General features: G+C 42.0%; 1 protein-coding gene across 4 annotated transcripts in view; it reads right to left on the bottom strand.

Moving 5' to 3' along the window:
- The window catches only part of Efcab5 (EF-hand calcium binding domain 5), a 137,294-nt gene that overhangs the window by 37,817 nt on the left and 78,554 nt on the right, over positions 1 to 20,923 (bottom strand). For 2 of the 4 annotated variants that reach the window (XM_037201494.1, XM_037201492.1), the window contains exons 9-14: positions 16,163 to 16,262; positions 13,022 to 14,125; positions 11,566 to 11,646; positions 11,383 to 11,466; positions 9,201 to 9,415; positions 5,941 to 6,097 (exon numbers count right to left, since the gene is read on the bottom strand). In XM_037201494.1, the coding sequence (XP_037057389.1) occupies positions 5,941 to 6,097; positions 9,201 to 9,415; positions 11,383 to 11,466; positions 11,566 to 11,646; positions 13,022 to 14,125; positions 16,163 to 16,262 (1,741 nt within the window). The remainder of the gene's footprint in view (positions 1 to 5,940; positions 6,098 to 9,200; positions 9,416 to 11,382; positions 11,467 to 11,565; positions 11,647 to 13,021; positions 14,126 to 16,162; positions 16,263 to 20,923) is intronic. The other 2 variants (XM_037201493.1, XM_037201495.1) reach the window with 2 other exon arrangements.

Raw genomic sequence — 20,923 nt, forward strand, 5'->3', positions numbered from 1 at the left:
ACACTACACATCACACACATAACACACACACACACACACACACACACACACACACACACACACACAGAACTTTCCAGGACTCAGGAGGCAAAAGCATAAAGATCACGAGGTTTTGGAAGCAGCACTCCACCACTAAAGTATGCTCTAGATCTTCTCTTTCATTTTTCTTTTTAAAAATGTTATTATTTTATGTGTTTGCCTGCATGCATGTCTGCGTATCACATGTGTGCCTGGTGCCCTTGGTGGCCTGAAGAGGGCATCAGATCCCACAGAACTGGAGTTCATCTCACAACAGATGCCACCATGTGGGAGCTGGAAATTGAACCCAGGTCCTCTGGAAGAGCAGCCAGTATTCTTAACCTCTGAGCCAGCTCCTCTTTTATTTTTCTTTGTACAGTGATGAATCTACTATCAAACTTGAACATTATCAGGAAGTTACCTTTTTCATCCTCTTCTACCCTGTTCTAGCCCATCTCCTAGCATCTCTTACCTGAAATTTGGCTCCCCCCCTCACACTGTCACAGTTACATAACAGTGGCCGTGTTGCACATGAATATTCCTAGCATTACACAGTTTAGTTTTACCTGTTTGTAAACACTACACAAAGATTATCAAACCACATATAGCTTTCTTGAACTTGCTTTTAAAATGTTTTTGTTATCTTTTATCTTTAAATGTAATTAACTTAATTTTTATTCTTTATGTGTGTGGGTGTTTTGCCTGCAAATATGCCTGGTGTTCTTGGAGGCTAGGAGAGGGTGTCAGATCCCCTGAAACTGGAGTTACAGATGGTTGTGAGCTGGCATGTGGGTGCTGGGAATCATAGTGTAGCCAGTATTCTTAACTTCTGAGCTATCTCTCTAGCCCCTTGTTCAAAAAAAAAAAAAAGATTATTTTGTGTTTGTTTATGTGTATACGTGTCTTCATGGTTGTGTGTGTGTGTGTGTGTGTGTGTGTGTGTGTGTGTCCATAGAGACAACAAGAGGATGTTGGATCCCCTGGAGCTGGAGTCACAGGCAGTTGTGAGCCACGTGAAGTAGAAGCTGGAAATTGAACTCAGGCTCTCAGCATGAGCGGCAAGGACTCTTAACTGCTGAAAAGAGGAAAGAGTCCAAGAGTTCAGCCCCAGGACTCTCCTCCAGCCCCAGGACTCTCCTCCAGCCCCAGGACTCTCCTCCAGCCCCAGGACTCTCCTCCAGCCCCAGGATTTGCTTTTTCATTCAACATTATACTACCATGTCCATCATGCTATTTCTGTAGCTTTGACTCATCCATCTTAGCCACTGTGTTCATTGTGTGAAAATAACATCATTGATTATTTGTTCTTCTGGAAATATGCATTTCAGGTATTTTTAATATTTTACTCCTAGGAACTGCACTATAAGTATTTTGGTACATGTCTCCTGGTGCGTCTGTGAAAGTGTTTTGACATTTATTATACATTAACAAGTCACAGGGATGTGATGGCTTATAATGATTGCCAGCCTGATAGGATCAATAATTACCTTGGTAACAAATCTCTGGGCATACTATGAGGGAGTTTTAGATTGGGTAATTGAGGTGGCAGTGTACATTCCTTGGGCTGGATCCCTTGAACTAAGTAAAACAGAGAAAGTGAGCTGAGTATCAGCATTCACTCCCACTTGCTTTTTTTGATTGTGGTTGCAATGCCTATGTGACCAGCTACCTCCCATTCCCGACACCAGACTTTCCTCACCATGATGGTTCATGCCCCAAATTGTGAGTCAAAACAAACCCTCCATTCCATAAGCTGCTTTCCTCACGTATTTGTGTCACAGCCGAGAAAAGTCACTAATAGACAGGGCATACGTCCCTTCCTTTTAAAGCGGGTTCTAGCTTTTCTCTCAAAATGTCTTTCATGTGCTTTTGCCTTCCCTTTAATGACAAGAGCATCCATTCAGTATCATTTATTTGACAGTTAAGAAGCACTACCTGGAATCGGAGGCATTTTATCATGGGAAGCTCTTATTTCTGTAGTCAGGCATTCATTGATTCATAGCTCTTTAGCATCCACTGATTTTCTTGTTTGTAGTTACAATTTTGCCTTGGGGAAACCACTCTATTCTCATTGCAGCTCATGGGTTTGAGTGGGCTCCACTGTAGTTTTAGACTTAGAACATGTTCTCCAGGGTCACACCAATTAGGACATTCTATGCCTCTAGTCAGAGTGGCTGGTTTAGTATAGGAAAATGCCAGGCCTTTTCTGTTTGCTTGTTTTCTTGAGACAGAATCTCACTCTGTAGTCCTGGCTGGCCTGGGACTTTCTATGTAGACCAGGCTGGACTTGAACTCAGAGAAAGCCAAGGTGATGCAGAGTATCAGAGTTCACATGTGCCAAGAATGGCATCCTTCGAGAGTAGCTTGGCATGGGTTGTCAGAGCCTGAGCAGTGTGAGGACCACGGGGAAGAGCAACCGTTAGCCCATGTGGGTGAGGGGGGTGGCTCTACAGAAAGGTAGGTTAGGTTTGAATGTCAAAGCTTGGTTTAGATCTGAGTGCTGAATAGAGTGAAGAGGACATCTAAACAGAAGAACATCCAGCCTAAGGAGTCACAACCTAAAGACGATGAAAAGAATATTTTTATCAAAGGGAAGTCCAAAATGAGAAATCAGCCTTGGTAAGACTTCCAGGTAGCAGTTAGCTCTGCATAGGAAGTTGAGCCTGAATGGCTGAAGAGGACACCTATGTGAAAAAGAGCCTTGGCATGCATGGAGTGTTACAGCCTAAGAAATATGCTAGGCACATCTATGGGGTTGATGTGGAGAGGGGAAAGGATCTACAAGAGTGGGAGGAAATAAGTATGGGTTCTGTTGTTTTGAACTGGACAGGGAAGTATTGGTGTGAACTCATGATTTTTAATGTTAGTAGAGATGTGTTTTATACTCATATAAACATGCATGTGCATATGCAAATTCTCTAGCTCTGTCTCCTGACAAACCTAAGAGGAAAACCTTGGGAGAAACAGTGCTTGTATAACTCACATCTTGGCTTCTAAACACTACCCTTCATCAAAAGAAACTAAGGTTTTTCCTGGGTAAGTTGATTATTTCAGGATGGAAATGGTTGAAGCATAAGATGTACCCAGAAGATCTCATGTCAGAAAGGAAAGAAGTGCTCCAAGAATGATGGAAACATTAACATGGCAGAGGAAACTGTCTAGCGTTCCTTTAAAAACCAAAAATAGCTACTGCACAGTGGCTCAGAATCTGCAGCATCTAAGAATCTCAAGAAAAATGATGCTGAGTGAAAAGAAGCCTTACCTAAAAGGGTGTGTATCGTATGATTCTATTGATCATAGACAGAGGTTCTAGACAAGAAAAATCATGGTGGGAAAAAGCCTCAGTGGTTGCCTTGGGAGTTGTGCTGTGGGACTGCATGGGAAAAGGACATGGAGGAACCTCTGTTCTATGTCTCCAAAGAAGCATGAGCTATACTGCTCACAGATTTGTCAAAACTCAGCAAATTTACACTTAAAATTTACACACCCAATTGTGTGGGAATGTTGCATTGAGAAAAAGGTTACTAAATATTGAACTCACGTGAATTAGAGGCATAGCTGTGTGCTCAGGAAGACGTGTACATGCTGCATTAAGATGTATCAACAATAGAGAAACAGATGGAAAGCTAAGGAGTGAACAGTGACAAGAAGCAGCCATGGGGGAAGCGCCGGTGGCAGAGCTTAGGCTCTGGGAGTGTAGACGCCGCCTTACAAGATTCTTCCAGACTCGCTGCATATCTGAACGTTTTCATGAAACAATGTTGAGAGCAGGGGAGATGACAGGACAGGACAGCCAGGAAAAGGACTAAATCTGGGGCAATATGAACACTAAACCAACAATGATAATACTGGATTATAACCCAAGGACTAAAACAAGAAACTGTTGTGTGCTATCATAAACAAAAAGTTTGACCACAGAGAGAAACTTTTACAATGTTTCAAAGTACATCTACAACATACTGTTCATAAACAAAAAAGTCACTTAAAAAAGTGGAAGAGTTCAACAGAAAAAAAATTTTTTTAGAGAGTTCTCATGTATCCCAGCTTAGCCTTGAACTTGCTCTGTAGCCAAGGCCAGTCTGATTCTACAGAGGTATACCAGAAAACCTAGTTCATGAAGTGCTGGGAATCAAACTCAGGGCTTTGTGCCTATGAGGCAAGTACACTGCTTACTGGGCTCTACATCCAACCCAGCACATACCATTTTAATCAATTGATCAATGTTATTATCATAGGACTTCTAACAGAATTTGGTAAGAATAAAACATTGATTATGTGTTCTGATCCTGCCAAAAGATGAGTAACCTGGATTTAACCACAAGGAAACAATAGACAAATTTGTGTAAGAGCACACTACCAACAACCAGCTTACCATCTTCAAATGTATCAGGGTCATAGTAACCAAGAACAGACTGAAGGATTTCTGAGGGATTCCTAACATCCCAGTTTTCTAGCAAAAGAATAGTAGTTTTATGTCAGCTAGGAAGTAAAAATATAAGAAAAAAAGAAGAGAAAAACAAAATCAATAAAGAGGCTGGGCAGAGGTGGCCCACGACTTTAATCCCAGCTCTTGGGAGGCAGAGGCATGTGGATCTCTATGAGTTTAAGGCCAGCCTGGTCTACAGAGCAAGTTCCAGGACTGCTAAGGCTATACAGAGAAACCCTGTCTCTAAAGAAAAAATCATTAGAGAGAATAAAGAATTGGTATACTGAAGAGGAACTTTAGCCCCAGCCAGACTTGATAGCTGAGAACTTACAAAAGCAGGAAACAAGAATTCAGGCAGTGATAGTGCAGTTTGGGAACTTCAACTTCAGAAACAGAGGCAATCGGTTCCCAGACAGAATCTGCCTGGGCTCAAGGTCTGGGCTGGAAACACTCAGCAACATGTTCCACTCTTGAACACACATGCGTTCCTATCCATCTGCACACTCTTTGGCACTCACTGTGTTCCATTTAGCAACTCTAACTCCTGGGTCTGGTGGTGCAGGCCTGTAATCCCAGCTGCTCAGTGGGCTGAGGCAGGAGGATTAAAAATCCAAGGTTGACTAAACTGGCTGTTGATTACAACAGCCAGTTTAAAACCAGCCTGGAAAGCTTAATGAAACTCTGTTTAAAAATAAAATAAAATAAATGGCTGGGCAGTGGTGGCGCACACCTTTAATCCCAGCACTCGGGAGGCAGAGGCAGAAGCAGAGGCAGGTAGATCTCTGTGAGTTCGAGGCCAGCCTGGTCTACAAAGAGAGTTCCAGGACAGCTAGAGCTGAGAAACCCTGTCTTGAAAAACCAAAATAAGCGAATAAAATAAAATTTAAAAGTCAAGTAAGGGATAGAAAGATACAGCTCAGAGGGCTTGACCATCATACATGAAGCTGTAAAGTCAATCCCTGGATCGTAAAAAGAAAAAAAAATTAAATGTACCAGCAGGTTTGGAACAGCCAGTGAGTGAGAGTGAGAGAGAGACAGAGAGACAGAGAGACAGAGAGATACAGAGACAGAGAGACAGAGAGACAGAGAGAGTGTTATGTACATGTTAATGAGTGTGTGCACTTGTGCATGCCAGTGTATGTGTACATGGAGGCCAGAGGTTGATGCTGGCTGTCTTACTCAATTACTTCCTACTTTGTTTTCAAGACAGGGTCACTCACTGATTCTGGAGCTCACTGATTTAGCTAGACTGGCTGACCAATATGGCCCAGGGGTCCTCTTGCCTCTGCCTCCCTAGTGAGGCCTGACCTATGCCACAGTGCCTGACTTTTGTGTAGCTGCTGGGATCCAAATTCAGAGCCTGTGCTCACACAGCAAGAACTCTACCAACTGAGTCGCTCCCTAGCCTCTACTGCTTGTTTTGGACTTTGTGTATGCGGCATAGCATTGAGAAACTGAAAGTCAGGTTACACAGCAGGAACATGCTAATATTTTACCTTTCTTCATAGACTCTCTTTCCATTCCCTCCTTGTATGTGTACAGGAGATCATCCACTTCATTCAGACTCAGAAAGCCTGAGCCATCATTGTCCCACTTCTGGAAGAGGGCTTCTAGAAGAAGTATCCGTCGGACTCGGAAAGCGTTTTGTCTAGCCTAGGTTACAAACAGGAACATAAGCAGAGGAGATACAGTCTTCATTGTGGTGGCAGGCATCTTGCATTTAAAGGAAGTGTAGCATCTCTCTCTTTTTGGAAACAGCTTTGCTTTGGGGCTAAGGATATTAGAGGGAAATGCAGAGACTGATTCTAATCCCCTAATTGCCATTTCCCTGTTTCACTTCTCAACCAAAAACATGCAGGAATTTGCTGTAGGAGACCAAAACACTTCAGATTAGAAAGGATACTATACTTTTTGGTTGTGAGCCTAGCTTTTAACAGCTGAGACAGCCGGGACTGACCTACTCTGGTGATGGGATGGCCAAACACCCTAATAGTTGTACCAGAAACCCCATCCAAGTACTGAGGAATCTGGATGCAGACATCCACGGCTAGGCCCCGGGTGGAGCGCTGGGAGTCTAATTAGCGAGAAAGAGGAGGGTTTATATGAGCGAGAATTGTTGAAACCAAGGTTGGATAAAGCACAGGGACAAATAGCCAAATGAATGGAAACACACGAAACTATGAACCAAAGGCTGAGGGGCCCCCAACTGGATCAGGCCCTCTAAATAGGTGAGACAGTCGATTGGCTTGATCTGTTTGGGAGGCATCTAGGCAGTGGTACCAGGTCCTGGGCTTGTTGCATGAGTTAGCTGTTTGAAACCTGGGACTTTTGCAGGGACGCTTGGCTCAATCTGGGAGGAGGGGACTGGACCTGCCTGGACTGAGTCTATCAGGTCGATCTCAGTCCTCAGGGGAGACCTTGATCTGGAGGAGGTGGAAATGGGGGTGCGCTGGGGGGAAGGGGAGGGGGGCAGGAAGGGAGAGAACAAGAGAATCTGTGGCTGTTATGTAGAACTGAATAGTATTGTAAAATAAAATTTAAAAAAAAATGAAAAAAAAAAGGATACTATACTTCTTGAAGGTTTTTTATTATTTCTTTTTACTCCTTCCCTGGTTATTCAAACTGATGATAAAAACATGGGCAGCTCTACCTGGTTCTTTAAGGGCATATGATTTGTAAAGAAAAGGAATGAATAAATGACAAGTGTTCAAATAAAAACAACAAACGACTTTGTTAAAAACAAAAACAAAACAAAAAAACAAAACAACCCTAGTGAGGCTGGGGAGATGGCTCAGCACTCGTGAGCACATCCTGCTGTTCTTCCAGAAGATCCAAGTTCGATTCTCAGCACCCACATCTGACAGCTCACAACTGCCTATAACTCTAGCTCCAGGGAGTCCAAAGCCTCTTGCCTCCATGGATACTTAGACTCATATGGACATACATAGACACATACAAGTATACATAATTAAAAATAAAATAAATCTTTTTTTAAAATAAAAAGGAAAAAATGTTTATATTTAACATTTATTTAACCTAACATTGATTTTTGACATTTTTTTTAAGAATTTTCACTAAATATTTTTATTATATAATAATTGACAATTATTGAATTACTATATAGATAAATTTAATTTTAAAAATAATGAATATGCCAGCCATGATGGCACATATCTATAGTCTCAGCACTCATGAGTCTAAAGCAGAAGGTTTATGAGTTCAGGGACAAGCTGGGTTACAAGCAAAGGCTCTCTGTCAAAAAACCAAGGGCTTAGCCAGGTGTGGTGGCACATGCCTTTAATCTCAGCACTCAGAAGGTAGGAGCAGGAGGATCTCTGTGAGTTTGAGGCCAGCCTGGTCTACAAATCGAGTTCTAGGACAGCCAAGGCTACACAAAGAAACCCTGTCTCAAAAAAAAACCAAAAACAATAACAACAACAACAACAAACCCAAAAAGATCCTCCAAGGGCTGGTGGTATAGCTCAGTAGGAGAGCACTGCTTAAATTATACAAGCCCTTAGGTTTGATCTTCAGCACAACACACACACACACACACACACACACACACACACACACACAGACACACAGACACATAGATACACACAAAGACATATACACACACAGACACATAGATACACACACAGGCACACAGACACACACACACAGACACACAGATACACAACACACAGACACATAGATACAGACACACATACACACACACACACATATACACACACAGAGACATACACAGAAACACAGACACACAAATACACAGACACATAGATACACACACAGGCACACAACACATACACACACAGACACACAGAGACACACACAAAAGACATATACACATACAGACACATAGATACACAGGCACACAGACACACACACAGACACACAGATACACAACACACAGACACACACAGACACATAGATACAGACACACATACACACACACACACACACACACACACACACACACGAGAAAAAAGTACTTGTTGGTTAAGGGAAGGGGACAGCATTTAGGAGGCTGAAGAGATATCAAGACTGGACTTGGGTTGAGAAGACTCATGAGAATGATGAGATTGCTTGAATAAACTTAGCGAGACTAATTCCTACGTTTCCCATGAGATGGAGTAAATTGCTCATATAAGGTAATGGGTGTGCATGCACTTATCACTCAAGAAAGCAGTAAGTGCTTAGGACGTGTGTGCCACTGGGGGCCCATGAATAAAAATACATACTCAAGGCATGACCATATCCCTAAAGTATGGGCATTTGCATATGTGCTCACAAGGCAGACAGTGCATACACACATCTGCACTTCGGGCTTCAGAGAATAGGAACAAAGCTGCACCCTGAGCCACTTCTTTTTTTTTTTGGGTTTTCGAGACAGGGTTTCTCTGTGTAGCTTTGCGCCTTTCCTGGAGCTCACTTGGTAGCCCAGGCTGGCCTCGAACTCACAGAGATCCGCCTGGCTCTGCCTCCCGAGTGCTGGGATTAAAGGCATGCGCCACCAACGCCCGGCTCCTGAGCCACTTCTTGCCAGCAGCAATCATGTCATTTTTAGGAAAATGAGTTCTCTGGAGTGTGATCTTGACCATCAAAAGGGCATTTAATAGTTATGCTGGTTGAAATAAAGTGGTACACTTGGCCATACATTTTTAAAGAGACACCACATTAGGAGCAACCGAGGTTGGGAGATTTATGGATAATAGTGACCTTACTTGCTGCACTGGTAAGTCAGATTACCCACCTGTTCCAAGGCTTTCATCTTCTCTTGTTTTGTTTCAAAATAGTTCTTCTGAAAAAAGGAGGTGAGACTCTGGCTGACACTTAAGGGGGTGTCTTCACCAACAAATGTCTCGAGGAGTTGCACAAACTGCAGCAAGTTGAGGGACACTCCATCAAAGGCACTCCTCCCTTTTATTTCCTTGTAAGTCTGAATATTCCTAACAATCGCATGTAGGTCTGTGAAGCAGGATGTGTCAGACAGTCAAGTAAATGCTTCTCTCAATTTCAGGGAAAAAACCAAGCCCCTGCTATGATAGAAACCTCCCATCACTTTGTTTTGGGGCAGGGGATTGTACATGGGCTTTGCACATCCTAAGCACGGACAGTACCGCTGAGCTGAAACTCTGCCTCCAACATCCACTGGTTTTGCCTCTCAGGAATCCACGCTCCCTCTATGAGGATGGCATCCATGGTTTTCTCTGGGGAATAATTCTCTTCCATTGCCAGTTTGAAGGAGGAGTGAGAGGGCACTGAGCCTTCCTACCCTGGCTCCATGGATATATGATGTAAGATTTGGCCAAGAATTCACATTCGACAACAACACAGCCTACTGTAGGCCAGTGAGAATTAGCTTCAGCACTATTTTGAGAACCACTAAGGAGATTTTTGTTTTGTTTTCTGATTGCTGAATTAGTAGCATGTGATACATAGATAGAGCTCCTGTGGCCACTTTTGAGACAATGTGAAGGGAACCTGACTAAAATTGAAAGTGCCACAGATTGTGGCTGAGAGCCTGAGAGAGGGTGTCCTCGCTTGGAGCTGGTTACGCTCAAAGTCAGCTACAGGCTGGAGTTCCCACTTATATACATTAGTAAATGCTACACACCAGCTCCTCCCCTCGAGGGGGTCAGCTAACACATTTGTCTGGGAGAGCAAGGTGGCAACATGAGGTATTTTTCATAAAATATTAGCCTACTGACTCATGCTTCATTTATGTCTTGAGTCAACCACTCCTGCCATTTTGATTCTATGTGGAATCTGATGTAACTTAGAAATAATTACCCAAAGATTTTAAAAACATTGCCAACCAAAACTGACATAGAGAAAGAATATGAACTTGCTAGTCATAGGAACTTGACAAACATTATGCATGTTCATTAAAACATTTTGAGGACAGACAGTATATCATTTTTGCCTTGGGAAATGGTTCCATGGGTAAAGGCTTTGCTGAACAACCATGAGAAGCTGGATCCATGTAAAAACTGGGTACAGCAGCATGTGCCTATAATCCCAGTGCTATGGAATGTTGACAGGAAGATCCTGTGGTAATGCTGAACAGCCAGTGTAGCTGAAAGAGCAAGCTCCAGGTTCCATGAAAGACTTTATCTACTGAATAGTAAATTGTCAGCAACAGAAAAAGATACAACAACCTCTGGTTCTCACACACAACGCATGGATGCATGCACCCATACGTAAGTGCACAAAAACATGCATAAATCACATGTGCAAATACCAATTAGTTAATTAACTAAATTAAAAACAAAATTCACTATTTGATTCAAGCTTAAATGAGAAAAGATTGCATGTAGAAAATAATCTTGATCTAATTATAATTAGTTCTACTACTTAAAGTGATGGAGAAAATAATAAAATAGCATTTTTAAAAACATGATTGTTGCTTGATATAATTGTAGTTATAAAATGCGGCTTATCTGAGCGGTAAGAACAGCTCTTCCGTTGGTTCAATAGTTTTTCTTTGTTAAGTCTTCATAAACAAGACAGACTCACCTGCCTAACATGTTTGGGTGTAGACCTACTAGGAAAACAAATAATTTATTTTTAATGAGTTCTAGCTAATATCTGATTCCCTTGTATGCTTGGATCATGTCGTTAAAGCAGTGTGAGGGTATGCAATAGTTAAAAATAAAGTATACCAATGACAGCAATTTTAAAGCCTGAGGACGCTCACCAATAGTATATGTCACTACCGAAAGCATACCACCACCCAAAACAAACAAACAAACAAACAAACAAACAAACAAAACCCCATCTTCCTTCTATTTAGGTTAGTCAGTTCCCGGGGACAAGAGAGATAGGGATGTCAGTGTGTTTTAGTTGAACCCAGCCTTCAGCACCAGGCACAGTGGTAAACTAGAGCCATGTGTTCAACTGTCATCTGTGTTTCCAAGTTTGTTAACATGCACCTGTGAATCTGGAGTCACCGTAGATTAATTTTGCCTGCTCCTCATCTTCAGATTGTGCCTTCCAGTCACAGGCCAAAAATTCACCTGTGAGAAACACATTCCACAACACAGCTCGTTTTATTCCACTTCAACCATGCTTTCCCTCTAGTGTACAAAGACAAGGAACACTGAGTGAGATGCTACCTGACCATGATTTTCCTTCTATGTGTTGGGGCTTCGGTTCGCAGGCTTTGTCTTTCTCAGGGTCCATTTTTGAAGCTCCTACTGGAATAAAGAAGAAGACAAGGCTGGGTGTGATGGCGGGTGGGTAGCAGTGCTTGCTCTCAAGTCCGGTGACCTGAGTTTAATCCCAAAGATTCAAATGGTAGAAGGAAAGGACTGGTGTCTGAAAGTTGTCCTCTGACCTTCACACGTGTACTGTGACATGCACACACACACACACACACACACACACACACACACACACACACACACAGAGAGAGAGAGAGAGAGAGAGAGAGAGAGAGAGAGAGAGAGAAGAAAAGAAAATTTCTATGGATTAGAAATAATATAATTCATTAGACATTCTGAGTGAGCTTAATGAGACAAATTCCTTGCATGCATAACAGCCCAAACCCCAAGACCTTACCATGTATGTGTATCATAACCAACCACGATGGAACCACTTAATAATTTTAATTGTTGAGAGAGATTCTGTGGCAAAAGCTATTTGTTTGGCCACACAGAGTGAGGCTGTATTTCCCAGCCTCTCTTATAGCAGAGTGTTACTAGATGTCTAAATTCTAGCCAATGGGATGAATACATATTAAAATTCAGGGGGCTGGAGAGATGGCTTAGCCATTTAAGAGCACTTGTGCTTGAAGAGGGTCTAGGTTCTGCTCCCAGCTCCCATACGGTGTCTCACAACCATCTGTAACTCCAGTTCCAGGGGAACCATCGCCCTCTTTTGGCCTCTGTGGGTATTGCACACATAGTGTAGACATGTATACAAGCAAAACACCCATGCCCATAAAATAAAATTTTAAAATACTTTAAAATATTTAAAATCCAGAGTGGTTTTTTTTTAGTCTGAAACACAGTTTTTGGAAACTCTTATAGAAAAAAAAATGCAAAAATGAAAGGTGTAAAATCCTGATTTTATATGTTTGCTTTTCTGAGACAGGGTCTCTCTAGATAGGCTTGACTTGCTTGGAACTCACTATGTAGACCAGGCTGGCCTCCAACTTGTGGCAATTCACTTTCCTCTGCCTCCTGAATGTGAAGAATAAAGTCATACGCCACCATGCTTGGGCCAGTTGTTGAAATAAAAGAAAATTTAAAAGTGATTTTCATTTAAAACAAAAATATTTCTGCTTAAAAAACAAACAAAACACTGCTAGATTTCATATTAATGGACTTCTGGGAAAAAATGAAATTCTAGGTAAATTAATAATAAACATTCTGATTCTCATTTAATCGAGCATTCAAAGTCTAGAATCAGGTATTGAGCACCAAAATACATCTGTGGTTTTCCATGACATGATACGCCAGCAGAGATCCTAACTTAAATGAATACTTTCTGAAAAGATTTTTAAACAGCCACTCCAGAAAGTGTATATGTGTGTACAGAAAGATGATTTTTATAGAATTCAATAACTACCTGGAAGGCGATCTTTTTTGCTGCCCCCTGGCTTTTTGCTGTTTGCGGGAACTTCCTCACGCTGTTGGGAATCCATGGCAGCTTGTTTTTCTTTTATGGCTTGCTTTTCTTTTATGGCTTGCTTTTCTTTTATGGTCGGCAAAGGCTTTTCTTCTTGAGATTCCATTTTCTCGAATTTCGAGGCTTCACTTTCTTTTAAGGTGCCGCTTTCTTGTAATTGTGAGGTTGAGTCTGCGGCTGGTTCTTCTAGAATGGTGTCTGTCGGCGATCCTTGTTCTGACTCGTACTGTGGCTCTTCTATTATGGACTCTTCACGTATTTCATATTCTGAATTTGACGTTTTACGTCCCGCTGACCCTTTGCGCTGACCTCCAGTTCCTTTGTGCTGTCCTTGGTCTATCAATGATCCTTTGCGCGACCCGGCTTCTGAACTTCTACGAGACCCAGTATCTACAGATGACCTTTTGCGCTGTTCTGCGATTGATGCTCTGTGTTGCTCAAGTTCTGAAATTGACCCTCTCTGTGATCCTTCTTCCTCTATGACTGACCCTTCCTGTGTTTCTTGTTCTGACACGGAGTCACTGTTTGGGTCTTGCCCTGTCTGTGGCTCCTGTTCGGCTGCGGAAGTTCTGCGGGACCCTTGCTCTGCAACTGACCCTCTCTGCTGTGTTTGCTCGACTGCGGAAGTTCTGCGGGACCCTTGCTCTGCAACTGACCCTCCTCTGTGCGATCTTGGCTCTGCTACTGACGTTTTGCGAGATCCTTGTCCTGAACTGGATGATTTGCGTGACCCTTTGCCCTGTCCTTGTCCTGTAAGAGACCTTTTGTGGGGTCTCTTTTCTTTGCTGGCTCCTTGTTCTGAAGTCAGTGGTGTTCCTGGCTCTGTGGCTGATTCTGGGGATGGTTCTTGGTCTGCACTTGTCTCTCTTTCCTGTTGTGGGAGATTTTGATCTTCATTTTCTTGGAGTTTGCTAGCAAGTTTTTCAGCCATTATCACATTCATCTTTAAGAGCACCTCATCAAAGTCTTCATAAATATGCTTCTTCATATCCATATCTCCCCAGAACTCAGACAACTCTATCTCCTCAAATTCAATTAATGGCCCTAATGCACACAACAAAGGAGTTATCTAAATAAAATCTTATAGTGTAGAACTAGAATTATTGAATTAATGCAAAAAAAATAGCATTGAGGGCAGAGATTATAACATAAGCTTATTACTTTAAAAATAAATATCAGAATTGGGTGTGGTGGCTTGTACACTTAATCCCAGCACTTGGGAGGTAGAAGCAGGGAGATCTCTGTGAGTTTGAGTCTAGCCTGGTCTACATAGTGAGTTCCATACATAAAGAGATCCTGTCTTCAACACAACAACAACAACAACCCCAAGCAAACAAACAAAATCAGGTACCTTTTGCTGCAATTAGAAACTCAAAGAACACAAAGAATTCTCACTACTATGAATTAATTACCAGCCCTTCCGGATGGTGTGGTTTACAAAATGAACGTGTCTTTTATTTTGCTGTTTGGAGTGTTGCTTGGATAGTTAAAGGAGATTTGTCCCTTACCTCTGTGGTCCCTTTCCACACAATAAGCACAGCATAGAGATGGGAAATGGAACTGTCTTTCCATCTCAAGTACCTTTTAAAATATCTGCAATACAGGCTGGAGAGATGTGCTTGATGCACAGCACTGAGGACCTGAGTTTGATCCCTAGACCCACACAGAGATAGAAGAAGAGAATCGATTCCACAAAGTTGCCCTCTGACCTCCACATGTTCACTGTGGCATGCGTGCACCGCCCCCAACACACATACCTCACACTCATACTCAAATAATTATAAATTAAAAATCCTACACTATATGAACAAAAGCTAGCCTTATCGATGGCAAGCTTTCACTGGGTTTACTGTCCATCCCTTCATGTTCCTTCAGTTCTTTATTGCTCAACTCTTCTTCTATGACGTAAGTGGACACGTGGTTCAGAATTTTATGCAAAGAATTTAGAGTGGAGCTCAGGGGTAAGTTGTGTGCTAAATATAAGTTCAGTTTTTAGTACAGAAGAAAGACAGGGAGTGAGAGACCAGAGCGCGATAGAGTTAAGAAGGAAGGACTTCAGGGAAAGACCGACTGGATGCTTTTCACCAGGATCCTGCTGTTGATCCCAGCAACAAAATCTGCTGGATATTATTATGCCAGCTGTGATTCCAGGAGAGGGAGAGATTTAGGGTCTCCAGGACTTATTAGGCTACATAGTGAGATCCCGTCTGAAAAAGTATATCCCCTCCAATAAAATTCCACAAAATCCTGTCTGCCCCCATTCTTCCCAAAATATTTAGTAATTAAGCTATAACACTGTGGCTCCTACAGCTTTTAGTATACCACCTACAGATTCTTAAGTTTCCAAGTAATAAGTCTACACACAAGAATAAGATATTAATATTGTTTAGCAAACTCAGCCATTAAAAGGCATTCTCTTAGAAAAAATAAAAATAGGGTCAGTGGATGCCTCGGAAGTAAAGGATCTCGCTGCTAAGCCAGAGGGAAGATCTGAATTGGATCCTCGGGCCCCACAAAGTGGGAGGAGAGAACTTACAGCTGCCTTCTGACCTCTACGGGAGTGCTATGGCACTCTCGCTCCCATAACAGATAAGTGTAAAAAACAACAACCCTGTAATGGTATTTATTAATAAACATATAAAAGAATATTTTAACATGCAAGGTATACATGTATATTTTACAATAAAAGCAATATAAGTAAAGCTGCTCGGGAAAAGGAAATATCTCCCACAGAAATCTTAGAACTCTAAGTTGGACATTATAAACAGAATAACCATTCTTAACTTAATTCCTAAGGCATTCAAAGCATCATCAAGGCCTTCCTTCATTGAAACACATTTAAAATTCATTCTAGCTGAATTCTGCTGTGGCAGAAGTTTGCATATTGCACTCTGGTGAGAAATACATGTAGCTGCAAAGAAAAGTGAATTCTGTGGGAGTATGAACAGTAGATAGGGTATGGCTACCATGACTCAGGGGGATGATATGCAGAGATCCTCAGGAGTAAAATGATCCCATGTTATCTACCGTTGTACTCCAACATCCAGCCTCAGTACCCTCTTACCTCTGAGTGACACTTACATTGTCTTGGGTTTCGGAGTAAACTCCTCGTAGTTTGTGAGCTTTGATCATAGAATGTTTCTAGCAAGGCCAGTGTCCTCTGCCGATCCAAGGCCTTCACCTACATGGAAAGATTGCAATGAGTAGCTGCAGCAGATTTACAAGTTTTTGTGATGCTAGATCATGACTTTCTGAGTAGGTTTATCATTGTGACCACCACCAGCTCTATCATTATCATAAAAATAAAAGCTACTCCATCAAAATCAATAATCTATATCTTATATTCATTATTTCAATAAGCTGGATCTTATAGTCATTTCTCTCGTTGTTACATGTCAAAATGCCTTGGGCTTAGTGGATATTTAACAAAGACTTGTTGTGACTGGCTTTACTTGATGAGTTCAATGCACAGGTCTCGGTTCTTACCTAACCTGACTTGTGCATATCACAGGTAACTGCTCCTTACTTGTTTGTTTATACACTATTTTGAGAAAATTTTCATGACAGGAAAACCAACAAAACATGGTAAAGCTAACATCACCTGTGATCTCAGCAGCTGGAATGAACAACTGTTTAAAGCACATGCAGGGTTTGGGACATGGCTCAGTTGGTAAAGTGCTTGTCTTGTAAGCACAAGGGGCTGAGGAGTTCAGTTCCCAGGCCCGACATACAAAAGCTGGGCATGGTGGTGAGTCCTTGTCATCTCAGCACTGGGAAGTGGGGACAGGTGGATCCCTGGGGCTCACTGGCCAGCCAGTCTAGTTGACTTGGCAAGTTCCAGGCCACTGGGAGACTCTGTCTCAAACAAACAAACAAACAAACAAACAAACAAAAAGAACAACACCCAAGGTTCTCTTTTGACTTTAACATGTGCATGCATACACATACATGCACACATGAACATGCACACGCACATAAAAAAGCATGCACAAAAGTGTGCTAGACTGCTAAAACATATGTATCATTCTTTACATTGCCATTTTATTTTATTTTTTTTTAATTTTTTTATTTTTTGGTTTTTCCAGACAGGGTTTCTCTGTGTAGCTTTATGCCTTTCCTGGAACTCGCTTTGTAGACCAGGCTGGCCTCGAACTCACAGAGACCCGCCTGCCTCTGCCTCCCGAGTGCTAGGATTAAAGGCGTACACCACCACCGCCTGGCTTATACATTGCCATTTTAAATTGTGGTTTTGGAAGGGGCTTGAGCCAGGACCTTGCTATATAGCCCAGTATGGCCTGAGATTTGGTAGTTAGCCCAGGCTGACCTGGAACTCAGTATTCACCTGTTTTTCTTTCCAAGTTCTGGGATTACAGGTGTATGTTACTACACTAGCTTTCAAAGTGATTTTGTTTCCTCAATGTTGGGATCTAATTTATGTAGATAACTATATTTTGTTCATTTTAGGGGCTAGAGAAATGGCTTGCTGATTTTGCAGGTTTGGTTCCCTGCACCCAAATGGCAGTTCCTAACCATCTTTAGCTCCGGTTCCAGGGATTCCAACCCCCTCTTCTGGCACCAGGCATACCTGTGGTGCATTTACATCCATGCAGACAAACTATTCATACATGTAAAGTAAAAACTAAATAAATCTCAAAGAAAAAAGAAGTACATTTTATTCATTTTAACTGCTATATAGTATAATATGAAACACTGTAATTTCTTAGCATTCTTTTATTCATAGAATACAGAAATTGCTTCTGGTATTTTGAGAAAAATATGCTGCAATGTCTAATCTTACATACACCTCCTAGCATGCATTTAGATACATTTTATAAAGTAAATATGTGGAATTACTATCAGTTTTGCTTATAAACTGGGTCTTTCCTCACTTTCTTCTGAGCTGCAGAACTAATAACAGGGCTAATACCAGCAGAGCAGCAAAGGAGACTTTTTTTTTTTTTTCCAGCTCTGGATGTGAATAGACTGAGCCATTCACGGCTCCCTCCAGCCTGTTGTCTGGCCACTGGTGGATACATCCAGAGCCAACAGGTAGAAAGTTTTGACTGCCTTAGGGGCTTCAGCTTGGCTTAGTCCCTGAAGATCACATGGCCCATGGTCTTCTCGTCTACCATCTTCCCACCGTCCCGTTTCCCTCTGCAGCTTGACTCTAAAATGCCAGCCACAAAGCTTCCCCAGAAGTTTCTAGCTGGTTCTTTATCTCATTCTCACAGACTCCTTTCGAATTTTATCCGTTTCCCAGCTCTGGATTCTCAGGCTTCTTTGAAATTCTTTACTTCTTTAACCCCTTGAAGTCATTCTGTAACACACACACACACACACACAAACACAAATAGACACACAGACACACAGACACACACAAAAGCCCTCTTCCTTCCTTCCTTCCTTCCTTCCTTCCTTCCTTCCTTCCTTCCTTCCTTCCTTCCTTCCTCTTTCTTTCTTTCTTTCTTTCTTTCTTTCTTTCTTTCTTTCTTTCTTTCTTTCTTTCTTTCTTTCTTTCTTTCTTTCTTTCTTTCTGATTTTTGGCTTGTCTGCTTGTTTGGAGACACAGTCTCTCAACATAGGCCTGGCTGTTCTAGAACTTATTATACACAACTGGTTGGCCTTGAACCCACAGAGATCAACCAGCTTCTGCCTCCCCAGTGCTGAGATTAAAGGTGTGGCCCACCACTGCCTGCTTTAGTTTCCTTGCTTTCAACAGTGTGGTCTACTCAAGCTTTTATCTTTCTAGAGGGCTGGGGTACTTTGCTGGTACTGCTACCATCTCCATTTCCAGAGATCTTCCGCCTGTTCCTCCTCGTCTTCTCACAGTTCCTGAAGGGAGGTTCTCCATAGAGCAGCCTCTCTCTCCCTCAGCCCAACTTCTTGGGAGAGTTGGTTCAGATTATTTGGCGGATATTAGGGACCAGCTGACTTCTTCCCTGAGCCAGGGGCTCTTCATCTTGCTTCTCTGCACAGTACTCTATGCTGGTTCATCCACAGATGCTTGTCTTCCGGTTTGAGGACCATGCTTTCTGGAACTGTTCAATTTTTTTTTTTTTTTTCGGTTTTTCGAGACAGGGTTTCTCTGTGTAGCTTTGCGCCTTTCCTGGGACTCACTTGGTAGCCCAGGCTGGCCTCGAACTCACAGAGATCCGCCTGGCTCTGCCTCCCGAGTGCTGGGATTAAAGGCGTGCGCCACCACCGCCCGGCCTCAATTTTTTTTTTTTAAATTCCAGTATCTTCCTTCTTTCCTCCCAAATATTCCCAGTGATCTCCCAGACAGAAGCTTACAGATCTGGGATGTCTGGAAGGATGCACTGGGCAACACCAGGCAGGATTTTATAGTTGAGGAAGTTTGAAGATCAGATTTTCTGATCTTATAATACAGCAAATTTGGCTTTTTTGATGGTGACCTGAAATAAGAATCTGGGTCTTTCTAGAAGCTGACATGTGATCCTGCTTCTCTTTCAACCACCACGATCAATGCATTATCATTCTTAAAGCATTTCCTGAAGAGGTACGAGTTCCCTCGACAGCTCTGTGCCTCTCAAGAGTAACTGCACAAGAATCAGCCTATCACATACAGTTCTTGTTCACTAAAGCCATTATTTTTATGGGATAAAAAATTCTGGAATGGGCTCAGTTGTTTGAAATGTGTACACACACGCACACACACACACACACACACTTTATTTATTTAAATAGCTATATCTAGATTGTTTTACAAAGACACAATAGCTATTAACTTTCACTAGGAATGTTTGGGGAAATGTTTTCTTTTTGAGCATACAGTGATTCTAGGAATTGTGTGTTGGTGTTCTTTGTCCATTTTTCTTTAGGTGCCTATGTGGCATCCTGCCGTTAGGTGCCAGTCACTGGTCTTGTTGACTGTGTGGTATACAGACATCATGCTGCTTACTCATTTGGAAGTTTTGTTAGGGCTTTTATTTTCTGTGCCCTCGATGGCTTTCTAGAGGTATTCCTGGAACTTCTCTGCACAGGTGACCCCCTTCACAATGCACATTTAGGAATGCTAATCATTGGCTGTCAGGGTGAATGGAAAGTGCTCTTGGGTCTGTCTACTTAGACCACCTTCCACTGTCCTTAACTCTCCCCAATCTGCCGCCTACTTGTACTTTCCAAATATTTATAATGCTACCTTCAGCTTCCAGCTCTGAGTAGGGCCAAGGAATGGAGACTGAGGTAGTCATCTAACTTAGAGACCCAGACGACCTCTAAGTTAGTCACAGTCTCCAGCCTCCTCCCATCAGCTGGCCCCAGTTTCCTAGTAAGACATAAACTGCTTTGATACTATTATTTATTCTCTCTTGCTGTAGGATTCTCTAGTCTTTCTCAAGAATCCAGTATTTTTATCTTAAAATCCAGGTTTTCTAAATGTTTGTTTCAACCACTGCTGAAAAAAAAATCCATTCAGAAAGTCAATTGACTTTTGTATCCTGGATTCTACTTTCCTTCCAAAATCACCACATGACTGTTTAATGATGGGAGGAAAAACAGGGAGCACAAGCAAACCTCTACTAATTCCTCCAAATATTATCCTACCATGTTGACCGTGGCACTGGAGTTGCTGTTAAAGTAACTGGCCAACAGACAGTAATTGCCTTCTAGGCATTTTACCAGGAAGTAAAAATCACGGTACCAGAACACCCTAGCAAGTTCTGTCAAAGAGGCACCATTCAAAGAAGTGCTTGAAAGACAAATAGGCACCACAGATTTTATAGAATATATTCCTGATTTAAGTTAAATTAGCAGAGATCTGAGAAGTGAGATTACAATATGTCAGTTTCTTTTTGAGAATTATTTTTCTCTCAGCTGGTTGTG

This window comes from Peromyscus leucopus, chromosome 8b, assembly GCF_004664715.2.
Source record: "Peromyscus leucopus breed LL Stock chromosome 8b, UCI_PerLeu_2.1, whole genome shotgun sequence".
Classification (NCBI taxonomy): domain Eukaryota; kingdom Metazoa; phylum Chordata; class Mammalia; order Rodentia; family Cricetidae; genus Peromyscus; species Peromyscus leucopus.